The following is a 21,100-nucleotide window of genomic DNA, read 5'->3' as shown; positions in this document are numbered from 1 at the left end:
TTCGTTCTTTGTTAAAAGAAGTGTTAATTACTTTGGATATTGTGGAAACTAGTCCTCTTGACATTAAATCTAGTAAACGTTTAAATTCTGTTTTTAAATCTCCTGTGGTTACTCCAGAGGTTTTTCCTATTGCTGATGCTATTTCTGATATGATTTCTAAGGAATGGAATAAGCCGGGTACTTCTTTTTTTTTCCTTCTTCAAGGTTTAAAAAATTGTATCCTTTACCAGCAGTTTCAATAGAGTTTTGGGAAAAGATCCCCAAAGTTGATGGGGCTATTTCTACTCTTGCTAAACGTACCACTATTCCTATGGAAGATAGTACTTCTTTTAAGGATCCTTTAGATAGGAAACTTGAATCTTATCTAAGGAAAGCCTATTTATATTCAGGTCATCTTCTCAAGCCTGCAATTTCTTTGGCTGATGTTGCAGCTGCATCAACTTTTTGGTTGGAGAATTTAGCGCAACAAGAATTGGATTCTGACCTATCTAGCATTGTTTGCTTACTGCAACATGCTAATCATTTTATTTGTGATGCCATTTTTGGTATTATCAAAATTGATGTTAGATCCATGTCTTTAGCTATTTTAGCTAGAAGAGCTTTGTGGCTTAGATCTTGGAATGCTGATATGACATCTAAGTCTAGATTGCTATCTCTTTCTTTCCAAGGTAATAATTTATTTGGTTCTCAGTTGGATTCTATTATTTCAACTGTTACTGGGGAGAAGGGAGTTTTCTTCTGTTATGTGCGATCAGTCCACGGGTCATCATTACTTCTGGGATATAACTCCTCCCCAACAGGAAATGCAAGAGGATTCACCCAGCAGAGCTGATATAGCTCCTCCCCTCTACGTCAGTCCCAGTCATTCTCTTGCACCCAACGACTAGATAGGATGTGTGAGAGGACTATGGTGATTATACTTAGTTTTTATGACTTCAATCAAAAGTTTGTTATTTTACAATAGCACCGGAGCGTGTTATTACTTCTCTGGCAGAGTTTGAAGAAGAATCTACCAGAGTTTTCTACTATGATTTTAACCGGAGTAGTTAAGATCATATTGCTGTTCTCGGCCATCTGAGGGAGGTAAAGACTTCAGATCAGGGGACAGCGGGCAGATGAATCTGCATTGAGGTATGTAGCAGTTTTTATTTTCTGAATGGAATTGATGAAAAAATCCTGCTATACCATTATAATGACATGTATGTATACACTTCAGTATTCTGGGAATGGTTTTTCACCGGAACTACTCTGTTAAAGGTTACTAATCCTTTTAATAAATATTGTCATGTTAAACGTTTTTGCTGGAATGTAGAATCGTTTACATTGCTGAGGTACTGAGTAAATAAATGTTTGGGCATTATTTTCCACTTGGCAATTGTCTGCTTTAAATTGTGACAGTTTCGTTTCTCCTCACTGTTGTGTGTGAGAGGGAGGGGCCGTTTTTGGCGCTCTTTTGCTACGCATCAAAAAAATTCCAGTCAGCTACTATTATATTTCCTGCATGATCCGGTTCACTGACAGATCTCAGGGGTCTTCAAACTTCTTTGAAGGGAGGTACATTCTCTCAGCAGAGCTGTGAGAATTTTTATTGACTGTGAATAAAAACGTTACTCTGTAATTTTTTATGTCAAATTTAGTTATTTACTAATGGGAACAAACCTTTGCTAAAAGTTGTGTTATTTTAAACTTGATGCTTTAACTGTTTTTTCAGTTCATTATCTCAACTGTCATTTAATCGTTTAAGTACCTCTTTGAGGCACAGTACGTTTTTGCTAAAAAAGATTATAACCAGGTTGCAAGTTATTGCTAGTGTGTTAAACATGTCTGACTCAGAGGAAAATATCTGTGTCATTTGTTCCTATGCCAAGGTGGAGCCCAATAGAAATTTATGTACTAACTGTATTGATGCTACTTTAAATAAAAGTCAATCTGTACAATGTGAACAAATTTCACCAAACTGCGAGGGGAGAGTTATGCCGACTAACTCGCCTCACGCGGCAGTACCTGCATCTCCCGCCCGGGAGGTGCGTGATATTATGGCGCCTAATACATCTGGGCGGCCATTACAGATAACATTACATGATATGGCTACTGTTATGACTGAAGTTTTGTCTAAATTACCAGAACTAAGAGGCAAGCGTGATCACTCTGGGGTGAGAACAGAGTGCGCTGACAATACTAGGGCCATGTCTGATACTGCGTCACAGCTTGCAGAGCATGAGGACGGAGAGCTTCATTCTGTGGGTGACGGTTCTGATCCAAACAGATTGGATTCAGATATTTCAAATTTAAAATTTAAATTGGAGAACCTCCGTGCATTACTAGGGGAGGTCTTAGCAGCTCTCAATGATTGTAACACCATTGCAATACCAGAGAAACTGTGTAGGTTGGATAAATACTTTGCGGTACCGGCGAGTACTGACGTTTTTCCTATACCTAAGAGATTAACTGAAATTGTTACTAAGGAGTGGGATAGACCCGGTGTGCCGTTCTCACCCCCTCCAATATTTAGAAAGATGTTTCCAATAGACGCCACTACTCGGGACTTATGGCAAACGGTCCCTAAGGTGGAGGGAGCAGTTTCTACTTTAGCTAAGCGTACCACTATCCCGGTGGAGGATAGCTGTGCTTTTTCAGATCCAATGGATAAAAAATTAGAGGGTTACCTTAAGAAAATGTTTGTTCAACAAGGTTTTATATTACAACCCCTTGCATGTATCGCGCCGATTACGGCTGCGGCAGCATTTTGGATTGAGTCTCTGGAAGAGAACCTTAGTTCATCTACGCTAGACGATATTATGGACAGGCTTAGAGTCCTTAAACTAGCCAATTCATTCATTTCGGAGGCCGTAGTACATTTAACCAAACTTACGGCTAAGAACTCTGGATTCGCCATACAGGCACGTAGAGCACTGTGGCTAAAATCCTGGTCAGCTGATGTTACTTCTAAGTCCAAATTACTTAATATACCTTTCAAGGGGCAGTCTTTATTTGGGCCCGGGTTGAAAGAAATTATCGCTGACATTACAGGAGGTAAGGGCCACGCCCTACCTCAAGACAAAGCCAAAGCTAAGGCTAGACAGTCTAATTTTCGTCCCTTTCGGAATTTCAAAACTGGAGCAGCGTCAACCTCCACTGCACCAAAACAGGAAGGAGCTGTTGCTCGTTACAGGCAAGGCTGGAAACCTAACCAGTCCTGGAATAAGGGCAAACAGGCCAGGAAACCTGCTGCTGCCCCAAAAACAGCATGAACCGAGAGCCCCCGATCCGGGACCGGATCTAGTGGGGGGCAGACTTTCTCTCTTCGCTCAAGCCTGGGCAAGAGATGTTCAGGATCCCTGGGCGCTGGAGATCATATCTCAGGGATACCTTCTAGACTTCAAATTATCTCCCCCAAAAGGGAGATTTCATCTGTCAAGGTTGTCAACAAACCAGATAAAGAAAGAAGCGTTTCTACGCTGTGTACAAGATCTGTTATTAATGGGAGTGATCCATCCAGTTCCGCGGTCGGAACAAGGACAAGGGTTCTACTCAAACCTGTTTGTGGTTCCCAAAAAAGAGGGAACTTTCAGGCCAATCTTAGATTTAAAGATTCTAAACAAATTCCTAAGAGTTCCATCGTTCAAAATGGAAACTATTCGGACAATCTTACCTATGATCCAAAAGGGTCAGTACATGACCACAGTGGATTTAAAAGATGCTTACCTTCACATACCGATTCACAAAGATCATCAACGGTATCTACGGTTTGCCTTCCTAGACAGGCACTACCAGTTTGTAGCTCTTCCATTCGGATTGGCTACGGCCCCAAGAATCTTCACAAAGGTTCTGGGTGCCCTTCTGGCGGTACTAAGACCGCGAGGGATTTCGGTAGCTCCGTACCTAGACGACATTCTAATACAAGCTTCAAGCTTTCAAACTGCCAAGTCTCATACAGAGTTAGTTCTGGCATTTCTAAGGTCGCATGGATGGAAAGTGAACGAAAAGAAAAGTTCTCTTTTTCCTCTCACAAGAGTTCCATTCTTGGGGACTCTTATAGATTCTGTAGAAATGAAGATTTACCTGACAGAAGACAGGTTAACAAGGCTTCAGGATGCATGCCGTGTCCTTCATTCCATTCAACACCCGTCAGTGGCTCAATGCATGGAGGTGATCGGCTTAATGGTAGCGGCAATGGACATAGTACCTTTTGCACGCCTACACCTCAGACCGCTGCAATTGTGCATGCTAAGTCAGTGGAATGGGGATTACTCAGATTTGTCCCCTACCCTGAATCTGAATCAAGAGACCAGAAATTCTCTTCTATGGTGGCTTTATCGACCACACCTGTCCAGGGGGATGCCATTCAGCAGGCCAGACTGGACAATCGTAACAACAGACGCCAGCCTGCTAGGTTGGGGCGCTGTCTGGAATTCTCTGAAGACTCAGGGATTATGGAATCAGGAGGAGAGTCTCCTTCCAATAAACATTCTGGAATTGAGGGCAGTTCTCAATGCCCTTCTAGCTTGGCCCCAATTAACAACTCAGGGGTTCATCAGGTTTCAGTCGGACAATATCACGACTGTAGCTTACATCAACCATCAGGGAGGGACAAGAAGCTCCCTAGCAATGATGGAAGTATCAAAGATAATTCGCTGGGCAGAGTCTCACTCTTGCCATCTGTCAGCAATCCACATCCCGGGAGTGGAGAACTGGGAGGCGGATTTCTTGAGTCGCCAGACTTTTCATCCGGGAGAGTGGGAACTTCATCCGGAAATTTTTGCCCAAATACTTCGACGTTGGGGCAAACCAGAGATAGATCTCATGGCGTCTCGCCAGAACGCCAAACTTCCTCACTACGGGTCCAGATCCAGGGATCCGGGAGCGGTTCTGATAGATGCTTTGACAGCACCTTGGAACTTCGGGATGGCTTATGTGTTTCCACCCTTCCCGCTGCTTCCTCGATTGATTGCGAAAATCAAACAAGAGAGAGCATCTGTGATTCTAATAGCGCCTGCATGGCCACGCAGGACTTGGTATGCAGATCTAGTGGACATGTCATCCTGTCCACCTTGGTCTCTACCTCTAAGACAGGACCTTCTGATACAGGGTCCATTCAAACATCAAAATCTAACTTCTCTGAAACTGACTGCTTGGAAATTGAACGCTTGATTTTATCAAAGCGTGGTTTTTCTGAGTCGGTTATTGATACCCTGATTCAGGCTAGGAAGCCTGTTACCAGAAAGATTTACCATAAAATATGGCGCAAATACCTATACTGGTGCGAATCCAAACGTTACTCCTGGAGTAAGGTTAGGATCCCTAGGATATTGTCTTTTCTACAAGAAGGTTTAGAAAAGGGTTTATCGGCTAGTTCATTAAAGGGACAGATTTCAGCTCTGTCCATCTTGTTACACAGGCGTCTGTCAGAAAATCCAGACGTCCAGGCTTTTTGTCAAGCTTTAGCTAGGATCAAGCCTGTGTTTAAAGCCGTTGCTCCGCCATGGAGTTTAAACTTAGTTCTTAACGTTTTACAAGGTGTTCCATTTGAACCCCTTCATTCCATTGATATAAAATTTTTATCTTGGAAAGTTCTGTTTTTAATGGCTATTTCCTCGGCTCGAAGAGTCTCTGAGTTATCAGCATTACATTGTGATTCTCCTTATCTGATTTTTCACACAGATAAGGTAGTTCTGCGTACTAAACCTGGGTTCTTACCTAAGGTAGTTACTAACAGGAATATCAATCAAGAGATTGTTGTTCCATCCTTGTGTCCAAATCCTTCTTCAAAGAAGGAACGTCTTCTACACAATCTGGATGTAGTTCGTGCCCTCAAGTTCTACTTGCAGGCAACTAAAAATTTTCGCCAAACTTCTTCCCTGTTTGTCGTTTATTCTGGACAGAGGAGAGGTCAAAAAGCTTCTGCTACCTCTCTCTCTTTTTGGCTTCGTAGCATAATACGTTTAGCCTATGAGACTGCTGGACAGCAGCCTCCTGAAAGAATTACAGCTCATTCCACTAGAGCTGTGGCTTCCACTTGGGCCTTTAAGAATGAGGCCTCTGTTGAACAGATTTGCAAGGCTGCAACTTGGTCTTCGCTTCATACTTTTTCCAAATTTTACAAATTTGACACTTTTGCTTCTTCGGAGGCTATTTTTGGGAGAAAGGTTCTTCAGGCAGTGGTTCCTTCTGTATAATGAGCCTGCCTATCCCTCCCGTCATCCGTGTACTTTTGCTTTGGTATTGGTATCCCAGAAGTAATGATGACCCGTGGACTGATCGCACATAACAGAAGAAAACATAATTTATGCTTACCTGATAAATTCCTTTCTTCTGTTGTGCGATCAGTCCACGGCCCGCCCTGTTTTTTAAGGCAGGTAAATATCTTTTAAATTATACTCCAGTCACCACTTCACCCTTGGTTACTCCTTTCTCGTTGATTCTTGGTCGAATGACTGGGACTGACGTAGAGGGGAGGAGCTATATCAGCTCTGCTGGGTGAATCCTCTTGCATTTCCTGTTGGGGAGGAGTTATATCCCAGAAGTAATGATGACCCGTGGACTGATCGCACAACAGAAGAAAGGAATTTATCAGGTAAGCATAAATTATGTTTTTTTTGCCTCAGGATAAAAAACCTAAGGGTAAATCTAAGGCTTCTAACCGTTTTCGTTCCTTTCGTCAAAATAAGGAACAAAAACCTAATCCTTCCCCCAAGGAATCTGTTTGCAATTGGAAGCCTTCCTCAAATTGGAATAAATCCAAGCCATTTAAGAAACCAAAGTCAGCCCCTAAGTCCGCATGAAGGTCCTCATTCCAGCTCAGCTGGTAGGGGGCAGATTAAGGTTTTTCAAGGATGTTTGGATAAATCATGTCCAAAATCATTGGATTCAGAGCATTGTCTCTCAGGGGTATTGAATAGGATTCAGAGTAAGACCTCCTGTGAGAAGATTTTTTTCTCTCACGCATCCCAGTAAATCCAGTAAAAGCTCAGGCTTTCCTGAAGTGTGTTTCAGACCTAGAGTTATCAGGGGTAATCATGCCAGTTCCTTTTCAGGAACAGGGTCTGGGGTTTTATTCAAATCTATTCATTGTCCCAAAGAAGGAAAATTCATTCAGACCAGTTCTGGATCTGAAAATTTTGAATCGTTATGTAAGAGTACCAACTTTCAAAATGGTAACTATAAGGACTATTCTGCCTTTTGTTCAGCAAGGACATTATTTGTCCCCAATAGACTTGCAGGATGCATACCTTCATATTCCGATTCATCCAGATCATTATCAGTTCCTGAGATTCTCTTTTCTAGACCAGCATTACCAATTTGTTGCTCTTCCGATTGGCCTAGCAACAGCTCCAAGAATCTTTTCAAAGGTTCTCGGTGCCCTGCTCTCTGTAACCAGAGAGCAGGGTATTGCGGTGTTTCCTTATTTGGACGATATCTTGGTACTAGCTCAGTTTTTACGTTCTGCTGAATCTCACACAAATCAACTAGTGTTGTTTCTTTGGAAACATGTTTGGAGGATCACTTTACCAAAGAGTTTCTTGATTCCTCAGACAAGGGTCACCTTTTTAGGCTTCCAGATAGATTCAGTGTCCATGACTCTGTCTCTAACAGACAAGAGACGTTTAAAATTGGTTGCATCCTGTCGGCACCTTCAGTCTCAGTCATTCCCTTCAGTGGCTATGTGCATGGAAGTTTTAAGTCTCATGACTGCAGCATCGGACGCGATCCCCTTTGCTCGTTTTCACATGAGACCTCTCCAGCTTTGTATGCTGAATCAATGGTGCAGGGATTATTCAAAGATATCACAATTAATATCCTTAAATCCCAATGTTCGACACTCTCTGACGTGGTGGTTAAATCACCAGCGTTTAGTTCCAAGGGTCTTCTTTTGTTCAGCCAACCTGGACTGTGATCACAACAGATGCGAGTCTTTCAGTTTGGGGAGCTGTTTGGGGATCTCTGACAGCACAAGGGGTTTGGAAATCTCAAGAGGCGAGATTACCAATCAATATTTTAGAACTCTGTGCAATTCTCAGAGCTCTTCAGTTTTGGCCTCTGTTAAAGAGAGAACCGTTCATTTGTTTTCAGACAGACAATATCACAACAGTGGCAATGTCAATCATCAGGGTGGGACTCACAGTCCCCAAGCTATGAAAGAAGTATATCGGATACTTGTTTGGGCAGATTCCAGCTCCTGTCTAATTTCTGCGGTGCATATCCCAGGTGTAGACAGTTGGGAGGTGGATTATCTCAGCCGTCAGACTTTTCTTCCAGGGGAGTGGTCTCTCCATCCAGATGTGTTTTCTCAGATTGTTCAGATGTGGGGTCTTCCAGAGATAGATCTGATGGCCTCTCATCTAAACAAGAAACTTCCCAGATACCTGTCCAGGTCCAGGGATTTTCAGGCGGAAGCAGTGGATGCATTGACACTTCCTTGGTGTTATCAACCTGCTTATATTTTCCCGTCTCTTCCAAGAGTGATCTCCAAAATTATCATGGAACAATCGTCTGTGTTGCTGGTGGCTCCAGCATGGCCTCACAGATTTTGGTTTGCGAATCTTGTTCGGATGTCCAGTTGCCAACCTTGGCCACGTCCGTTAAGGTGTGGAAATTGAACGCCTAGTGCTAGGTCATTAAGATTTCTCTGACTAAGTGATTAATACTATGTTACAAGCTCGTAAATCCATCTCTAGAAAGATTTATTATCGAGTTTGGAAGACTTATATTTTATGGTGTTCCTCTCATAAATTTTCTTGCCATTGTTTTAGAATTCCTAGAATTTTACAGTTTCTTCAGGATGGTTTGGATAAGGTTTTGTCTGCAAGTTCCTTGAAGGGACAAATCTCTGCTCTTTCTGTTTTATTTCACAGAAAGATTGCCAAACTTCCTGATATTCACTGTTTTGTACAGGCTTTGGTTCGTATTAAGCCTGTCATAAAATCAATCTCTCCTCCTTGGAGTCTTAATTTGGTTTTGATGCCTTTACAGGCTCCTCCATTTGAGCCTATGCATTGTTTGGACATTAAACTACTTTCTTGGAAAGTGTTGTTCCTTTTGGCCATCTCTTCTGCTAGAAGAGTTTCTGAGCTATCTGCTCTTTCTTGTTAATCTCCTTTTCTGATTTTTCATCGGGATAAGGCGGTTTTGCAGACTTCATTTAAATTTTTACCTAAGGTTGTGAATTCTAACATTAGTAGAGAAATTGTTGTCCCTTCCTTGTGTCCTAATCCTAAGAATTCTTTGGAAAGATCCTTACATTCTTTGGATGTGGTGAGAGCTTTGAAATGTTATATTGAAGCTACTAAAGATTTCAGGAAGACTTCTAGTCTATTTGTTATATTTTCTGGTTCTAGGAAAGGTCAGAAGGCTTCTGCTATTTCCTTGGCTTCTTGGTTAAAGCTTTTGATTCATCAAGCTTATTTGGAGTCGGGTCAGGCCCCGCCTCAGAGAATTACAGCTCATTCTACTAGATCAGTCTTCACTTCATGGGCTTTTAAGAATGATGCTTCAGTTGATCTGATTTGCTAAGCGGCGACTTGGTCCTCTTTGCATACATTTACTAAGTTCTACCGTTTTGATGTATTTGCTTCTTCAGAAGCAGTTTTTGGTAGAAAAGTTCTTCAGGCAGCTGTTTCAGTTTGATTCTTCTGCCTATGTTTTAAGTTTTTCTTGTCATTAAAGAATAAATTTATAATTTGGGTTGTGGATTATTTTTTCAGCGGAAAACGGCTGTTCTTTATTTTTATCCCTCCCTCTCTAGTGAATCTTGCGTGCAGTTCCACATCTTGGGTATTGATATCCCATATGTCACTAGCTCATGGACTCTTGCCAATTACATGAAAGAAAACATAATTTATGTAAGAATTTACATGATAAATTAATTTCTTTCATATTGGCAAGAGTCCATGAGGCCCACCCTTTTTATGGTGGTTATGATTTTTTTTTATAAAGCACAATTATTTCCAAATTCCTTTGTTGATGCTTTTTACTCCTTTCTTTATCACCCCACTACTTGGCTATTCGTTAAACTGAATTGTGGGTGTGGTGAGGAGTGTATTTATAGACATTTTGAGGTTTGGGAAACTTTGCCTCTCCTGGTAGGATTGTATATCCCATACGTCACTAGCTCATGGACTCTTGCCAATATGAAAGAAATGAATTTATCAGGTAAATTCTTACATAAATTATGTTTTTCAGGGCTCTTCAGGTTTGGCCTCTGTTAAATAGGGAATCATTAATTTGTTTTCAGATGGACAATATCACAACTGTGGCATATGTCAATCATCAGGGTGGGACTCGCAGTCCCCTAGCTATGAAAGAAGTATCTTGGATACTTTCTTGGGCAGAATCCAGCTCTTGTCTAATTTCTGTGGTGCATAATTGTGGACAATTGGGAGCGGATTATCTCAGCCGTCAGACCTTACATCCGGGGGAGTGGTCTCTCCATCCAGATGTATTTTGTCAGATTGTACAGATGTAGGGTCTTCCAGAAATAGATCTGATGGCTATCTCTTAAGCTAGAATAGTTTCTGAATTGTCTGCTCTCTCTTGCGAGTCTCCTTTTCTGATTTTTTCATCAGGATAAGGCTGTTTTGCGGACTTCGTCTTTAATTTTCTTCCTAAGGTTGTGAATTCTAACAACATTAGTAGGGAAATTGTTGTTCCTTCCTTGTGTCCTAATCCCAAGAATACTCTTGAAAGATCTTTACATTCTTTGGATGTTGTAAGAACTTTAAAATATTATGTTGAAGCTATTAAAGATTGCAGGAAGACTTCTAGTCTATTTGTTGTCTTCTCTTGTTCTAGAAAAGGTCTTAAAGCTTCTGCCATTTTTGTCATCTTGGTTAAAGCTTTTGATTCATAAAGCTTATTTGGAGATGGGACAGTCCCCGCCTCAGAGGATCACAGCTCATTCTACTAGATCAGTCTCCACTTCTTGGGCTTTTAAGACTGAAGCTTCAGTTGATCAGATTTGCAAAGCAGAAACTTGGTCTTCTTTGCATACATTTACTAAGTTTTACCATTTTGATGTATTTGCTTCTTCTGAAGCAGTCTTTGGGAGAAAAGTTCTTCAGGCAGCTGTTTCAGTTTGATTCTTCTACTAATTTTTAAGTTTTAAGTTTTTTTTTTTTCTTTAAATTTATGAGAAAAACTTATTTTTTGTGGATTTAATTTTTTTCAGCGGAAAATGGTTGTTTTTATTTTATCCCTCCCTTTCTAGTGACTATTCTGTGGACTTCTACATCTTGGGTATTTCTATCCCATACGTCACTAACTCATGGACTCTTGCCAATTACCTGAAAGAAAACATAATTTATTTAAGAACTTACCTGATAAATTCATTTATTTCATATTGGCAAGAGTCCATGAGATCCATCCTTTTTCTAGGGGTTATGATTTTTTGTATAAAAGCACAATTATATTTCCAGTTCCTCTTTATTGTATGCTTTTTTACTCCTTATTCTACTACCCCACTACTTGGCTATTTGTTATACTGAATTGTGGATGTGGTGAGGGGTGTATTTATAGGCATTTTGAGGTTTGGGAAACTTTGCCCCTCCTGGTAGGATTGTATATCCCATAAGTCACTATCTCATGGACTCTTACCAATATGAAAGAAATTAATTTATTAGGTAAGTTCTTACATAAATTATGTTTTTCTATTGAATGTAAGTTTATTAATTCATAGTTCGTAGGATAACCTTATGATTGTCCCAGGCATTCCTAGTGTTTGCCATTACCACCTGTTATTGAGTTTATTCCATGGATCACTACCCTTTCTGTGAAGAAGTGCTTCCACAAGTTACACCTGAACTTATTACTACCTATATCACCTTTATAACTTTGAATAATCCTGTAGATGTAGTATTGGTTTAATACCACCTTTTGTAACATCCAATGAGGAAAGAGAAGGTGTTACAAGAACTGAAAAATCATTGAGATATAACTTATACCACCTTGTATTGGAGAATAAGCTTGTTGATGTATTATTGTATTAAAACCACCTTAAATTACCACCTTCTGCAACCTCTAAGAGTGAGAGAGAGATATTTAACCTGGAAAACCACTGAGGTAAAGCATCAATACAAAGTGCCCTTTTAAAAATTAGTAACTGCAGTTAGTCTGTAGCGATAATTAATGTATTTGCTTTAAAATATCAAATTATATACTTTACCCAAATAAGCAAATCAATGTTTCATGTTCCAGAGTTTCTTGTGGGTCATCTATGGAGGGTTTACACACAATGTGCACAGGTATAGACTTCAAGAATTGTTTATCTTTCTTTGTTCAAGAAAGTGTCCCCAAAAATGGCAGAGAATATGCTTGGCACCAAAGCCTATGTATTTTCTCTCCAAAAGTTAATGCTTCTTTTCGTCTGTCTCCTTTAGCAGTGAGTTGTCTGGACCTTTATTCCAAAAATAAAGAATTCCTCCCCCGTTTCTTTAATCATTCCCACAATATTTTGATAGGCCCTTTTGATGCTTGTCCCGGATTGGCCCTAATGGAGCTGAGCATTGATTGGCATGTGTTTTAAAAAGTCAATTCGTTGTAATACCAGTTTTAATCCCCTAGGGGGCAGCAAACAACCACAAATGCAGATCTCATTATCAATATTGCTAACAATTTAATACATCCTTATAAAGTCATTATTTAACATACTATAACTTTTAGCATTAATAAACCTCTCTTGTCAGCATCTATATTTCATTTAACATAACAGAAAATGTACAATTTGACACCAAACACCAGTATTTATCAATTTATTTGTTAAAATAGAAGATATCCATGTTTATGGCTAATATTCATAGGACATCTTGCTGTCTGTAAAATAAAGAAACAATGTTGTTAAAAATGTCAAACATTTATACATCTATTTGCAGTATTTATCAAGCTCAGCAAATATTTATCTAATATGTTATTATTAGTCACTGCTTCTTAGGTCCACAATACACATTTTATACAGTATTTACAGGCTGTATTTTAAAAATGAATTTAACAGCTGCAATGTCACATGTTGAAATCTTAATTCTTGGCTTCTATGCTCCCAAGGAACTCATGGCTGGGCAGGATGTGTATGTAGCTCAACAGGGGGTAATTTAACATGTATATGGTAGCAGCTACAATTCCTTGAACATGTTTGTAGATTCAATCATTCCCACAGACAGACCGTCTATTCCCCACAGGGGGCCTGTGAGTTCATTAACCATCTTGGGCAGGAAGCCCATATACCTCTGATGCTCCATCATGCTAATATTCACTTTGAAGTAACCCACTGGTTTTATTTATACCACAGTCTAAGCCGTTGTTCTTTCTGTAATAACTATGCAAACAATTCCATTGATGAATGAGAGAGGGGGTGCTGGTTTACACAGCCAAGAATCATTTGGCAGAGTAAATATAACTGCTTTTACCATTTTCATGTATAATTAAACCTGTGGTCTTAACAATCATACATATATATTATTTAATAATCTTCACAGATACCCTGACAGTGCTTTAATATATATACGTTTCATTACAAATAACGGTGACTCTGCTATGTGCATTAATCTATATATGTTTTATTACAAATGACAGTTACTCTGCTATGTGCATTAATCTATATCTTCACTTTCCATAGTGTCGTGTATCTTCAACTGTACAATGAAGTTTCTGGTCAGAGACTGTGACCCCAACACCAGGATCCCTGACAGTGATGGTTATGATGATGAGTATGTGGTATGTACCTCTCGTTATAGTACAAAATGAACTGTTCTAATTCTATAGAATGTGTAATTTGTGCGCTACCCACCCTCAAACTCCTTCCACTTTCCTCCTAAAAGGGTTGAAACATAAAGTTCTGCAGGAGGCAGGAGCCACAGAGAACTGCTGGTTCTGAGCATAAAACAGTCAGTGAGCCATTTGGCAGCTCGGGTCGCACAACCCTGCCAATTACCATCTGTGCTCAGTTTGGCAGCTGCAGTCGCACAACCCTGCCAATAACCGGCTGTGTTCAGTTTGGCAACTGCAGTGCTCGCTGGTCCTAAGTATGACCTTATTTATGTGTTTAACTCCTTTGCAGGGGTTAAACACAGAGTTCTTCTGTAAGTAGATCAAAGATGAGGTGCTCTAATGAATTTGAGTGTGTCATTTTTCTGCTATAATATCCATTTTAAAGGGGCTTAAAACCCCCAAAATTTCCTTCATGATTCAGATAGAACATACAATTTTAAACAACTTTCCGAGAGAACAAGATGGCAGCACTCATGTCATGTAGTACTGCAGGCATGTGCACACTACCTATCAACAAAAAATAAGGAAGTTGATAACAGTACTAAATTGGAAAGTTTTTAAAAATTGTATTCTCTATCAGAATCATGAGAATTTTAGTGTAATGTCCCTTTAAGCACACAATAAAACTATATACTAAATTACCATCAATGAGCTAAATATTTCATTTTTCATCAATGACTGAATTTGGAATATTTTGGAACAAAAGTGTTTAAGGAGAGAGATCTTTTTATTTCTCCAACATAGGTGTGTCCGGTCCACGGCGTCATCCTTACTTGTGGGATATTCTCTTCCCCAACAGGAAATGGCAAAGAGCCCAGCAAAGCTGGTCACATGATCCCTCCTAGGCTCCGCCTACCCCAGTCATTCTCTTTGCCGTTGTACAGGCAACATCTCCACGGAGATGGCTTAGAGTTTTTTAGTGTTTAACTGTAGTTTTTATTATTCAATCAAGAGTTTGTTATTTTAAAATAGTGCTGGTATGTACTATTTACTCAGAAACAGAAAAGAGATGAAGATTTCTGTTTGTATGAGGAAAATGATTTTAGCAACCGTTACTAAAATCCATGGCTGTTCCACACAGGACTGTTGAGAGGAATTAACTTCAGTTGGGGGAACAGTGAGCAGTCTCTTGCTGCTTGAGGTATGACACATTCTAACAAGACGATGTAATGCTGGAAGCTGTCATTTTCCCTATGGGATCCGGTAAGCCATGTTTATTAAGATTGTAAATAAGGGCTTCACAAGGGCTTATTAAGACTGTAGACTTTTTCTGGGCTAAATCGATTCATTATTAACACATATTTAGCCTTGAGGAATCATTTAATCTGGGTATTTTGATAAGTTTATATCGGCAGGCACTTTTTTAGACACCTTTCTCTTTAGGGGCTTTCACAAATCATAGGCAGAGCCTCATTTTCGCGCCGGTGTTGCGCACTTGTTTTTGAGAGGCATGACATGCAGTCGCATGTGTGAGGAGCTCTGATACATAGAAAAGACTTTCTGAAGGCGTCATTTGGTATCGTATTCCCCTTTGGGCTTGGTTGGGTCTCAGCAAAGCAGACACCAGGGACTGTAAAGGGGTTAAGACCCTTAAAATAACGGGCTCCGGTTCCGTTATTTTAAGGGTTAAAGCTTCCAAATTTGGGGTGCAATACTTTTAAGGCTTTAAGACACTGTGGTGAAATTTTGGTGAATTTTGAGCAATTCCTTCATATTTTTTCGCAATTTTAAAACGTTTTTTGTACTTTGTTATCAAGTTTATGCCTGTTTAACATGTCTGAACTACCAGATAGACTGTGTTCTGAATGTGGGGAAGCCAGAGTTCCTTCTCATTTAAATAAATGTGATTTATGTGACAATGACAATGATGCCCAAGATGATTCCTCAAGTGAGGGGAGTAAGCATGGTACTGCATCATTCCCTCCTTCGTCTACACGAGTCTTGCCCACTCAGGAGGCCCCTAGTACATCTAGCGCGCCAATACTCCTTACTATGCAACAATTAACGGCTGTAATGGATAATTCTGTCAAAAACATTTTAGCCAAAATGCACACTTATCAGCGTAAGCGCGACTGCTCTGTTTTAGATACTGAAGAGCATGACGACGCTGATAATAATGGTTCTGAAGGGCCCCTAAACCAGTCTGATGGGGCCAGGGAGGTTTTGTCTGAGGGAGAAATTACTGATTCAGGGAACATTTCTCAACAAGCTGAACCTGATGTGATTACGTTTAAATTTAAGTTGGAACATCTCCGCATTCTGCTTAAGGAGGTATTATCCACTCTGGATGATTGTGACAAGTTGGTCATCCCAGAGAAACTATGTAAAATGGACAAGTTCCTAGAGGTCCCGGGGCTCCCAGAAGCTTTTCCTATACCCAAGCGGGTGGCGGACATTGTAAATAAAGAATGGGAAAGGCCCGGTATTCCTTTCGTCCCTCCCCCCATATTTAAAAAATTGTTTCCTATGGTCGACCCCAGAAAGGACTTATGGCAGACAGTCCCCAAGGTCGAGGGAGCGGTTTCCACTTTAAACAAACGCACCACTATACCCATAGAAGATAGTTGTGCTTTCAAAGATCCTATGGATAAAAAATTAGAAGGTTTACTTAAAAAGATGTTTGTTCAGCAGGGTTACCTTCTACAACCAATTTCATGCATTGTCCCTGTCACTACAGCCGCGTGTTTCTGGTTCGATGAGCTGGTAAAGGCGGTCGATAGTGATTCTCCTCCTTATGAGGAGATTATGGACAGAATCAATGCTCTCAAATTGGCTAATTCTTTCACCCTAGACGCCACTTTGCAATTGGCTAGGTTAGCGGCTAAGAATTCTGGGTTTGCTATTGTGGCGCGCAGAGCGCTTTGGTTGAAATCTTGGTCAGCTGATGCGTCTTCCAAGAACAAGCTACTTAACATTCCTTTCAAGGGGAAAACGCTGTTTGGCCCTGACTTGAAAGAGATTATCTCTGATATCACTGGGGGTAAGGGCCATGCCCTTCCTCAGGATCGGCCTTTCAAGGCCAAAAATAAACCTAATTTTCGTCCCTTTCGTAGAAACGGACCAGCCCAAAGTGCTACGTCCTCTAAGCAAGAGGGTAATACTTCTCAAGCCAAGCCAGCTTGGAGACCAATGCAAGGCTGGAACAAGGGAAAGCAGGCCAAGAAACCTGCCACTGCTACCAAGACAGCATGAAATGTTGGCCCCCGATCCGGGACCGGATCTGGTGGGGGGCAGACTCTCTCTCTTCGCTCGGGCTTGGGCAAGAGATGTTCTGGATCCTTGGGCGCTAGAAATAGTCTCCCAAGGTTATCTTCTGGAATTCAAGGGGCTTCCCCCAAGGGGGAGGTTCCACAGGTCTCAGTTGTCTTCAGACCACATAAAAAGACAGGCATTCTTACGTTGTGTAGAAGACCTGTTAAAAATGGGAGTGATTCATCCTGTTCCATTAGGAGAACAAGGGATGGGGTTCTACTCCAATCTGTTCATAGTTCCCAAAAAAGAGGGAACGTTCAGACCAATCTTAGATCTCAAGATCTTAAACAAGTTTCTCAAGGTTCCATCGTTCAAAATGGAAACCATTCGAACAATTCTTCCTTCCATCCAGGAAGGTCAATTCATGACCACGGTGGATTTAAAGGATGCGTATCTACATATTCCTATCCACAAGGAACATCATCGGTTCCTAAGGTTCGCATTCCTGGACAAGCATTACCAGTTCGTGGCGCTTCCTTTCGGATTAGCCACTGCTCCAAGGATTTTCACAAAGGTACTAGGGTCCCTTCTAGCTGTGCTAAGACCAAGGGGCATTGCTGTAGTACCTTACTTGGACGACATTCTGATTCAAGCGTCGTCCCTTCCTCAAGCAAAGGCTCACACGGACATTGTCCTGGCCTTTCTCAGATCTCACGGATGGAAAGTGAACGTGGAAAAGAGTTCTCTATCTCCGTCAACAAGGGTTCCCTTCTTGGGGACAATAATAGACTCCTTAGAAATGAGGATTTTTCTGACAGAGGCCAGAAAAACAAAACTTCTAGACTCTTGTCGGATACTTCATTCCGTTCCTCTTCCTTCCATAGCGCAGTGCATGGAAGTGATAGGTTTGATGGTAGCGGCAATGGACATAGTTCCTTTTGCGCGCATTCATCTAAGACCATTACAACTGTGCATGCTCAGTCAGTGGAATGGGGACTATACAAACTTGTCTCCGAGGATACAAGTAAATCAGAGGACCAGAGACTCACTCCGTTGGTGGCTGTCCCTGGACAACCTGTCACAAGGGATGACCTTCCGCAGACCAGAGTGGGTCATTGTCACGACCGACGCCAGTCTGATGGGCTGGGGCGCGGTCTGGGGATCCCTGAAAGCTCAGGGTCTTTGGTCTCGGGAAGAATCTCTTCTACCGATAAATATTCTGGAACTGAGAGCGATATTCAATGCTCTCAAGGCTTGGCCTCAGCTAGCGAGGGCCAAGTTCATACGGTTTCAATCAGACAACATGACAACTGTTGCGTACATCAACCATCAGGGGGGAACAAGGAGTTCCCTGGCGATGGAAGAAGTGACCAAAATCATTCTATGGGCGGAGTCTCACTCCTGCCACCTGTCTGCTATCCACATCCCAGGAGTGGAAAATTGGGAAGCGGATTTTCTGAGTCGTCAGACATTGCATCCGGGGGAGTGGGAACTCCTTCCGGAAATCTTTGCCCAAGTCACTCAACTGTGGGGCATTCCAGACATGGATCTGATGGCCTCTCGTCAGAACTTCAAAGTTCCTTGCTACGGGTCCAGATCCAGGGATCCCAAGGCGGCTCTAGTGGATGCACTAGTAGCACCTTGGACCTTCAAACTAGCTTATGTATTCCCGCCGTTTCCTCTCATCCCCAGGCTGGTAGCCAGGATCAATCAGGAAAGGGCGTCGGTGATCTTGATAGCTCCTGCGTGGCCACGCAGGACTTGGTATGCAGATCTGGTGAATATGTCATCGGCTCCACCATGGAAGCTACCTTTGAGACGAGACCTTCTTGTTCAAGGTCCGTTCGAACATCCGAATCTGGTCTCACTCCAGCTGACTGCTTGGAGATTGAACGCTTGATCTTATCGAAGCGAGGGTTCTCAGATTCTGTTATCGATACTCTTGTTCAGGCCAGAAAGCCTGTAACTAGAAAGATTTACCACAAAATTTGGAAAAAATATATCTGTTGGTGTGAATCTAAAGGATTCCCTTGGGACAAGGTTAAGATTCCTAAGATTCTATCCTTCCTTCAAGAAGGATTGGAAAAAGGATTATCTGCAAGTTCCCTGAAGGGACAGATTTCTGCCTTGTCTGTGTTACTTCACAAAAAGCTGGCAGCTGTGCCAGATGTTCAAGCCTTTGTTCAGGCTCTGGTTAGAATCAAGCCTGTTTACAAACCTTTGACTCCTCCTTGGAGTCTCAACTTAGTTCTTTCAGTTCTTTAGGGGGTTCCGTTTGAACCCTTACATTCCGTTGATATTAAGTTATTATCTTGGAAAGTTTTGTTTTTGGTTGCAATTTCTTCTGCTAGAAGAGTTTCAGAATTATCTGCTCTGCAGTGTTCTCCTCCTTATCTGGTGTTCCATGCAGATAAGGTGGTTTTACGTACTAAACCTGGTTTTCTTCCAAAAGTTGTTTCTAACAAAAACATTAACCAGGAGATTATCGTACCTTCTCTGTGTCCGAAACCAGTTTCGAAGAAGGAACGTTTGTTGCACAATTTGGATGTTGTTCGCGCTCTAAAATTCTATTTAGAGCATCATCAGATTGGCTTACGAGACTGCCGGACGGCAGCCTCCCAAAAGAATCACAGCTCATTCCACTAGGGCTGTGGCTTCCACATGGGCCTTCAAGAACGAGGCTTCTGTTGATCAGATATGTAGGGCAGCGACTTGGTCTTCACTGCACACTTTTACCAAATTTTACAAGTTTGATACTTTTGCTTCTTCTGAGGCTATTTTTGGGAGAAAGGTTTTGCAAGCCGTGGTGCCTTCCATCTAGGTGACCTGATTTGCTCCCTCCCATCATCCGTGTCCTAAAGCTTTGGTATTGGTTCCCACAAGTAAGGATGACGCCGTGGACCGGACACACCTATGTTGGAGAAAACAGAATTTATGTTTACCTGATAAATTACTTTCTCCAACGGTGTGTCCGGTCCACGGCCCGCCCTGGTTTTTTAATCAGGTCTGATAATTTATTTTCTTTAACTACAGTCACCACGGTTTCATATGGTTTCTCCTATGCAAATATTCCTCCTTAACGTCGGTCGAATGACTGGGGTAGGCGGAGCCTAGGAGGGATCATGTGACCAGCTTTGCTGGGCTCTTTGCCATTTCCTGTTGGGGAAGAGAATATCCCACAAGTAAGGATGACGCCGTGGACCGGACACACCGTTGGAGAAAGTAATTTATCAGGTAAACATAAATTCTGTTTTTTTTTAATAGGTTTCTACTTTCTAGAAAGATTATTTTATCATAAAGAATGTTAATTTCTATGTGCTTAAACTGACAGTAAAGTCAAGTTTCTTGATTCTGATACAGCATGCAATTTTTTAAACAGCTTTCCAATTTACTCTTATTATATAGTTTGCATTGTTTTCTTGGTCTCCTTTGATGAAAAGCATACCTATGTAGGCTCAGGAGCAGCAATGCACTATTGTGGGAGCTAGGTGCTTATTAATGGATCCACATATATGCCTCTTGTCATTGGCTCACCAGATGTGTTCAGCTACATCTCAGCTGGGCATTGCTGCTCCTTCAACTAAAGTTACCAAGAGAATGAAGCACATTTGCAAATAAAAGTAGATTGAAAAGTTAATTAAAAATGTATGTTCTATCCGATGGGCATTGTTAATTAAATATCTAAAGAACCTTATTATTGTTGTTGTTATTAGTTATTAATATCTCAGTGAATATATATTTATATTCTATTCATGTTGTGCTACTTTATTATTAATATCTCAGTGAATATATATTTATATTCTATTCATGTTGTGCTACTTTATTATTAATATCTCAGTGAATACCTATTTATATTCTATTCATGTTGTGCTACTTTATTATTAATATTTTAGTGAATACCTATATATATTCTATTCATGTTGTACTACTTTATTATTAATATCTCAGTGAATACCTATATATTCTATTCATGCTGTGCTACTTTATTAATAATATCTCAGTGAATACCTATATATTCTATTCATGCTGTGCTACTTTATTAATAATATCTCAGTGAATACCTATATATATTCTATTCATGTTGTGCTACTTTATTATTAATATCTCAGTGAATACCTATATATATTCTATTCATGTTGTGCTACTTTATTGA

General features: G+C 40.9%; 1 protein-coding gene across 1 annotated transcript in view; it reads left to right on the top strand.

Moving 5' to 3' along the window:
- Window positions 1-21,100, top strand: part of COPG2 (COPI coat complex subunit gamma 2) — a 205,231-nt gene that overhangs the window by 168,822 nt on the left and 15,309 nt on the right. Inside the window, exon 21 of the mRNA XM_053716386.1 lies at window positions 13,604-13,701. Within this exon, the coding sequence (XP_053572361.1) occupies window positions 13,604-13,701 (98 nt within the window). The remainder of the gene's footprint in view (window positions 1-13,603; window positions 13,702-21,100) is intronic.

This window comes from Bombina bombina, chromosome 6 (genome assembly GCF_027579735.1).
Source record: "Bombina bombina isolate aBomBom1 chromosome 6, aBomBom1.pri, whole genome shotgun sequence".
In the NCBI taxonomy this organism is placed as follows: domain Eukaryota; kingdom Metazoa; phylum Chordata; class Amphibia; order Anura; family Bombinatoridae; genus Bombina; species Bombina bombina.
This window is presented reverse-complemented; position numbering and strand designations above follow the sequence as displayed.